At 42.9% G+C, this 7,500-nt stretch overlaps 1 protein-coding gene across 1 annotated transcript in view; it reads right to left on the reverse strand.

Moving 5' to 3' along the window:
* LOC123483048 (protein TRACHEARY ELEMENT DIFFERENTIATION-RELATED 7A-like) overlaps positions 1-624 on the reverse strand; it is an 825-nt gene extending 201 nt beyond the window's left edge. The window contains exon 1 of the mRNA XM_045212459.1: positions 1-624. This exon is cut by the window's left edge and continues 201 nt beyond it. Within this exon, the coding sequence (XP_045068394.1) occupies positions 1-624 (624 nt within the window).
* Positions 625-7,500: the final 6,876 nt, after the last annotated feature.

The raw sequence follows: 7,500 nt of genomic DNA on the forward strand, positions 1-7,500 counted from the left end.
CCATAAGGTGGGGGAGCGTCCATAAGGTGGGGGAGCGTCCATAAGGTGGGGGGAGCGTCCATAATGTGGGGGAGCGTCCATAAGGTGGGGGAGCGTCCATAAGGTGGGGGGAGCGTCCATAAGGTGGGGGAGCGTCCATAAGGTGGGGGAGCGTCCATAAGGTGGGGGAGCGTCCATCCACCTGACTGAAGGAGGGTTTGGGACAGACATAAGGTGGGGGAGCGTCCATCCACCTGACTGAAGGAGGGTTTGGGACAGACATAAGGTGGGGGAGCGTCCATAAGGTGGGGGAGCGTCCATAAGGTGGGGGAGCGTCCATAAGGTGGGGGGAGCGTCCATAAGGTGGGGGGAGCGTCCATAAGGTGGGGGAGCGTCCATAAGGTGGGGGAGCGTCCATAAGGTGGGGGAGCGTCCATCCACCTGACTGAAGGAGGGTTTGGGACAGACATAAGGTGGGGGGGAGCGTCCATAAGGTGGGGGGAGCGTCCATAAGGTGGGGGAGCGTCCATAAGGTGGGGGGAGCGTCCATAAGGTGGGGGAGCGTCCATAAGGTGGGGGAGCGTCCATAAGGTGGGGGAGCGTCCATAATGTGGGGGAGCGTCCATAAGGTGGGGGAGCGTCCATCCACCTGACTGAAGGAGGGTTTGGGACAGACATAAGGTGGGGGAGCGTCCATCCACCTGACTGAAGGAGGGTTTGGGACAGACATAAGGTGGGGGAGCGTCCATCCACCTGACTGAAGGAGGGTTTGGGACAGACATAAGGTGGGGGAGCGTCCATCCACCTGACTGAAGGAGGGATGAGGGAGGAGAGGAGATGGAAATAGAGTTTAGGAGAGAATAATGGAGTGAGTCATCTAACCAAACGCTCAGCGATGGCTGGACGTCAGCCTTTTGACAAAGATGACGGCTTAAAAGCCTATTGACACATCATTTCCTTGTGGTCTCAGCTGAAATAGGATAGAGCAACAGAGATCAACATGTGGTCTCAGATATCTGCAGTTATCAGAAACCAGTCATCTAAACTATTACCCATTATCAGGGATGGGCGTAGGACTGGTGACCAAGACGACCCCCCGGACACAGCTAGCTACACGTGGCGAGAGAGACAGTGAGCTGAATCAGGAAGCTGAAGTCCACATTGCTACGTTAACAGAAGTTTACAATGAGTTCCAGTTCTATGGGTGGAATGTTCCCACTGAAATGTATCAAATCCAACAAATACTTGTGTCAGTTTTATGCAACAAATTTGAATGTTGTTTTGCTTGGAATGTTCCAGGCCGATTTGAGTAAGAACAGCCAATAACTAGATCATCACAAAATCATCGTCTCTAAAGGAAGGAGCGTGAATAGTCTTGAGGTCAGTGGTTGTCTGTTGTCATGAGGAAGTAGGAACTAGAACACTGTGGTTGCTAAAGCAACTTTACTGGTAGTACAACGGGTTGTTTCACTGATGACACGTCATCGGATTCTTTCATTACAGGGAAATGTCTGACCCTTCTAGTCCAGAAATACCTGTTTTAACAGACTTAAAATGGCCTTCATCTTAGTTGTCATGGTAGCGATGAAACCATTGATACATCTTGAAGGCATCCCAAATGGCACCCTATTCCCTGTGTAGTGCACTACATTGATGATAGCCCTATGGGCCCTGATCAAAAAGTAGTGCACTACATTGGCAATAGGTTGCCATTTGGGACGTAGCTCTTATAACTAACAGTTCCCTCCCTTCACACAGAAACCCTGTAACAACGTCAAAATGGATAATACCGATTGTTATCAATTACAGTCAAAAGAACAACACATTTACATACTGACAGTGTAAAATATAAGAAGAAACTAAGGAAATACTATTCTTTCTCTTTGTTTGGCAAAGATAAGACGTCCGAATCCTTTAAAAAGTCTCAGAAGGTAGGCTGGAAATGAAAAAGTTAAAAAAATAATTTAAAAAAATAGGTAAAAGCAAAAACAATTTCATAACAAAAGGATTTGACACAAGGACATTGAACAGATAGTACGGTCAGTCAAAATGGGATTTAGGAAACATTTTATAAAAAGGAGAGGGGGCGGGGCAGGGTAGTAAACACTGACCACTGATTGACAACGTTGTAGTTCTAGAACCAAGACTAGTTCTAGAGCTGCTGGTCTATAATTCAGTCAATACCGTCACAGATTCGGTAGAGTCCAGTGGTAGCTCCGTTATCTCCAGACACCAACCAGCCTAACATATATCTCCCCTCTCCTCCCCTCTCCTCCCCTCCCCTCTCATTATGAAATCAGAATAAGAAAACCCTGGTTCAGTCAACATAGAAATTAAAAAACAGAAAGCTTGAAAACACTCGATTTGTATTTGTGAGACATATGACATGGGCTTTACAAAACGTAAGGCACAATTTATCAATTACAATCTTCCTACAGTTGACCATCCCATCCCCTGGAAATATACTGCCAGCCTCTGGGTGCATCTCAATAGTCTGAATATACTGCCAGCCTCTGGGTGCATCTCAATAGTCTGAATATACTGCCAGCCTCTGGGTGCATCTCAATAGTCTGAATATACTGACAGCCTCTGGGTTCATCTCAATAGTCTGAATATACTGCCAGCCTCTGGGTGCATCTCAATAGTCTGAATATACTGCCAGCCTCTGGGTGCATCTCAATAGTCTGAATATACTGCCAGCCTCTGGGTGCATCTCAATAGTCTGAATATACTGCCAGCCTCTGGGTGCATCTCAATAGTCTGAAGTCTCGTCTCCTTGTGTCTCCTTTCCTTAATCTGCTCTGACAGATGAAGGAATGTATGCCTCAGTTGGTAGAGCATGGCACTTGTAACGTCAGGATGGTGGGTTCGAATCGCGCTGGGGCCACCCATAAAGGAAATGTTTACCATGACTGTAAGGCGCTTTGGAAAAAAGTGTCAGTTAAATGGTATATATTATTATTATTATTAAAGCAGGTGAAAATCGTCAGTTAAATGGTATATAATATTATTATTATTGTTAGATTAATTTGGGTTTTAAGAATAATGACTAAAGGATTTCACCCCAAACACAGTATAAATGTTAGAATTATCATGTAGTGTCAACCCACTAACAGAGGGGGCGGTACTAAACATTCAAGGGGGAAGGCGGAAACTGTTTAGAAAAGTCACCTAAAGGTGGGAGGAGTCAAGTCCAGGAGGTATAAAATCGTCTGTTTGTGTCATTGGCGGAAGAGCTCTCTCCATGAATAAAAATACAGATAAGACTTGTGAGTTGTGGACCTTGAATCATTGATGATTAAAACCAGAGCCTTACAACCTCTGGTAATGATTCAAGCTTAGGTTGAATTAGAGATAGAAATTCACATGACAATTATTATAGCAGGTGAAAATCGTCAGCTAAATGGTATATAATATTATTATTATAGCAGGTGAAAATCGTCAGTTAAATGGTATATAATATTATTATTATTATAGCAGGTGAAAATTGTCAGTTAAATGGTATATAATATTATTATTATTATAGCAGGTGAAAATCGTCAGTTAAATGGTATATAATATTATTATTATTATAGCAGGTGAAAATCGTCAGTTAAATGGTATATAATATTATTATTATTATAGCAGGTGAAAATCGTCAGCTAAATGGTATACAGTGGGGAGAACAAGTATTTGATACACTGCCGATTTTGCAGGTTTTCCTACTTACAAAGCATGTAGAGGTCTGTAATTTTTTATCATAGGTACACTTCAACTGTGAGAGACGGAATCTAAAACAAAAATCCAGAAAATCACATTGTATGATTTTTAAGTAATTAATTTGCATTTTATTGCATGACATAAGTATTTGATACATCAGAAAAGCAGAACTTAATATTTGGTACAGAAACCTTTGTTTGCAATTACAGAGATCATACGTTTCCTGTAGGTCTTGACCAGGTTTGCACACACTGCAGCAGGGATTTTGGCCCACTCCTCCATACAGACCTTCTCCAGATCCTTCAGGTTTCGGGGCTGTCGCTGGGCAATACAGACTTTCAGCTCCCTCCAAATATATTCTATTGGGTTCAGGTCTGGAGACTGGCTAGGCCACTCCAGGACCTTGAGATGCTTCTTACGGAGCCACTCCTTAGTTGCCCTGGCTGTGTGTTTCGGGTCGTTGTCATGCTGGAAGAACCAGCCACGACCGATCTTCAATGCTCTTACTGAGGGAAGGAGGTTGTTGGCCAAGATCTCGCGATACATGGCCCCATCCATCCTCCCCTCAATACGGTGCAGTCGTCCTGTCCCCTTTGCAGAAAAGCATCCCTAAAGAATGATGTTTCCACCTCCATGATTCATGGTTGGGATGGTGTTCTTGGGGTTGTACTCATCCTTCTTCTTCCTCCAAACACGGCGAGTGGAGTTTAGACCAAAAAGCTCTATTTTTGTCTCATCAGACCACATGACCTTCTCCCATTCCTCCTCTGGATCATCCAGATGGTCATTGGCAAACTTCAGACGGGCCTGGACATGCGCTGGCTTGAGCAGGGGTACCTTGCGTGTGCTGCAGGATTTTAATCCATGACGGCGTAGTGTGTTACTAATGGTTTTCTTTGAGACTGTGGTCCCAGCTCTCTTCAGGTCATTGACCAGGTCCTGCCGTGTAGTTCTGGGCTGATCCCTCACCTTCCTCATGATCATTGATGCCCCACGAGGTGAGATCTTGCATGGAGCCCCAGACCGAGGGTGATTGACCGTCATCTTGAACTTCTTCAATTTTCTAATAATTGCGCCAACAGTTGTTGCCTTCTCACCAAGCTGCTTGCCTATTGTCCTGTAGCCCATCCCAGCCTTGTGCAGGTCTACAATTTTATCCCTGATGTCCTTACACAGCTCTCTGGTCTTGGCCATTGTGGAGAGGTTGGAGTCTGTTTGATTGAGTGTGTGGACAGGTGTCTTTATACAGGTAACGAGTTCAAACAGGTGCAGTTAATACAGGTAACAGTGGAGAACAGGAGGGCTTCTTAAAGAAAAACTAAACAGGTCTGTGAGAGCCAGAATTCTTACTGGTTGGTAGGTGATCAAATACTTATGTCATGCAATAAAATGCAAATTAATTACTTAAAAATCATACAATGTGATTTTCTGGATTTTTGTTTTAGATTCCGTCTCTCACAGTTGAAGTGTACCTATGATAAAAATTACAGACCTCTACATGCTTTGTAAGTAGGAAAACCTGCAAAATTGGCAGTGTATCAAATACTTGTTCTCTCCACTGTATATTATTATTATTATAGCAGGTGAAAATCGTCAGCTAAATGGTACAGTGGTGAAAAAAAGTATTTAGTCAGCCACCAATTGTGCAAGTTCTCCCTCTTAAAAAGATGAGAGAGGCCTGTAATTTTCATCATAGGTACACGTCAACTATGACAGACAAATTGAGAGAAAAAAAATCCAGAAAATCACATTGTAGGATTTTTTATGAATTTATTTGCAAATTATGGTGGAAAATAAGTATTTGGTCACGTACAAACAAGCAAGATTTCTGGCTCTCACAGACCTGTAACTTCTTCTTTAAGAGGCTCCTCTGTCCTCAACTCGTTACCTGTATTAATGGCACCTGTTCAACCTTGTTATAAGTATAAAAGACACCTGTCCACAACCTCAAACAGTCACACTCCAAACTCCACTATGGCCAATACCAAAGAGCTGTCAAAGGACACCAGAAACAAAATTGTAGACCTGCTCCAGGCTGGGAAGACTGAATCTGCAATAGGTAAGCAGCTTGGTTTGAAGAAATCAACTGTGGGAGCAATTATTAGGAAATGGAAGACATACAAGACCACTGTTAATCTCCCTCGATCTGGGGCTCCACGCAAGATCTCACCCCGTGGGGTCAAAATGATCACAAGAACGGTGAGCAAAATCCCAGAACCACACGGGGGGACCTAGTGAATGACCTGCAGAGAGCTGGGACCAAAGTAACAAAGCCTACCATCAGTAACACACTACGCCGCCAGGGACTCAAATCCTGCAGTGCCAGACGTGTCCCCCTGCTTAAGCCAGTACATGTCCAGGCCCGTCTGAAGTTTGCTAGAGTGCATTTGGATGATCCAGAAGAGGATTGGGAGAATGTCATATGGTCAGATGAAACCAAAATAGAACTTTTTGGTAAAAACTCAACTCGTCGTGTTTGGAGGACAAAGAATGCTGAGTTGCATCCAAAGAACACCATCCCTACTGTGAAGCATGGGGGTGGAAACATCATGCTTTGGGGCTGTTTTTCTGCAAAGGGACCAGGACGACTGATCCGTGTAAAGGAAAGAATGAATGGGGCCATGTATTGTGAGATTTTGAGTGAAAACCTCCTTCCATCAGCAAGGGCATTGAAGATGAAACGTGGCTGGGTCTTTCAGCATGACAATGATCCCAAACACACCGCCCGGGCAACGAAGGAGTGGCTTCGTAAGAAGCATTTCAAGGTCCTGGAGTGGCCTAGCCAGTCTCCAGATCTCAACCCCATAGAAAATCTTTGGAGGGAGTTGAAAGTCCGTGTTGCCCAGCGACAGCCCCAAAACATCACTGCTCTAGAGGAGATCTGCATGGAGGAATGGGCCAAAATACCAGCAACAGTGTGTGAAAACCTTGTGAAGACTTACAGAAAACGTTTGACCTGTGTCATTGCCAACAAAGGGTATACAGTGGGGGAAAAAACTATTTAGTCAGCCACCAATTGTGCAAGTTCTCCCACTTAAGAAGATGAGAGGCCTGTAATTTTCATCATAGGTACACATCAACTATGACAGACAAAATGAGAAAAAAAAATCCTACAAATAAATTAATTACAAATCCTACAATGTGATTTTCTGGATTTTTTTCTTCTCAATTTGTCTGTCATAGTTGACGTGTACCTATGATGAAAATTACAGGCCTCTCTCATCTTTTTAAGTGGGAGAACTTGCACAATTGGTGGCTGACTAAATACTTTTTTTCCCCACTGTATAACAAAGTATTGAGAAACTTTTGTTATTGACCAAATACTTATTTTCCACCATAATTTGCAAATAAATTCATTAAAAATCCTACAATGTGATTTTCTGGATTTTTTTTCTCATTTTGTCTGTCATAGTTGACGTGTACCTATGATGAAAATTACAGGCCTCTCTCATATTTTTAAGTGGGAGAACTTGCACAATTGGTGGCTGACTAAATACTTTTTTCCCCCACTGTAAGTACCATATAATACAGTATAATACTAATGTAGCCTATAAGTACCATATAATACAGTATAATACTAATGTAGCCTATAAGCACCATATAATACAGTATAATACTAATGTAGCCTATAAGTACCATATAATACAGTATAATACTAATGTAGCCTATAAGTACCATATAATACAGTATAATACTAATGTAGCCTATAAGCACCATATAATACAGTATAATACTAATGTAGCCTATAAGTACCATTTAATACAGTATAATACTAATGTAGCCTATAAGTACCATATAATACAGTATAATACTAATGTAGCC

The sequence above is a fragment of the Coregonus clupeaformis genome, unplaced genomic scaffold (assembly GCF_020615455.1).
Source record: "Coregonus clupeaformis isolate EN_2021a unplaced genomic scaffold, ASM2061545v1 scaf0015, whole genome shotgun sequence".
NCBI lineage: Eukaryota > Metazoa > Chordata > Actinopteri > Salmoniformes > Salmonidae > Coregonus > Coregonus clupeaformis.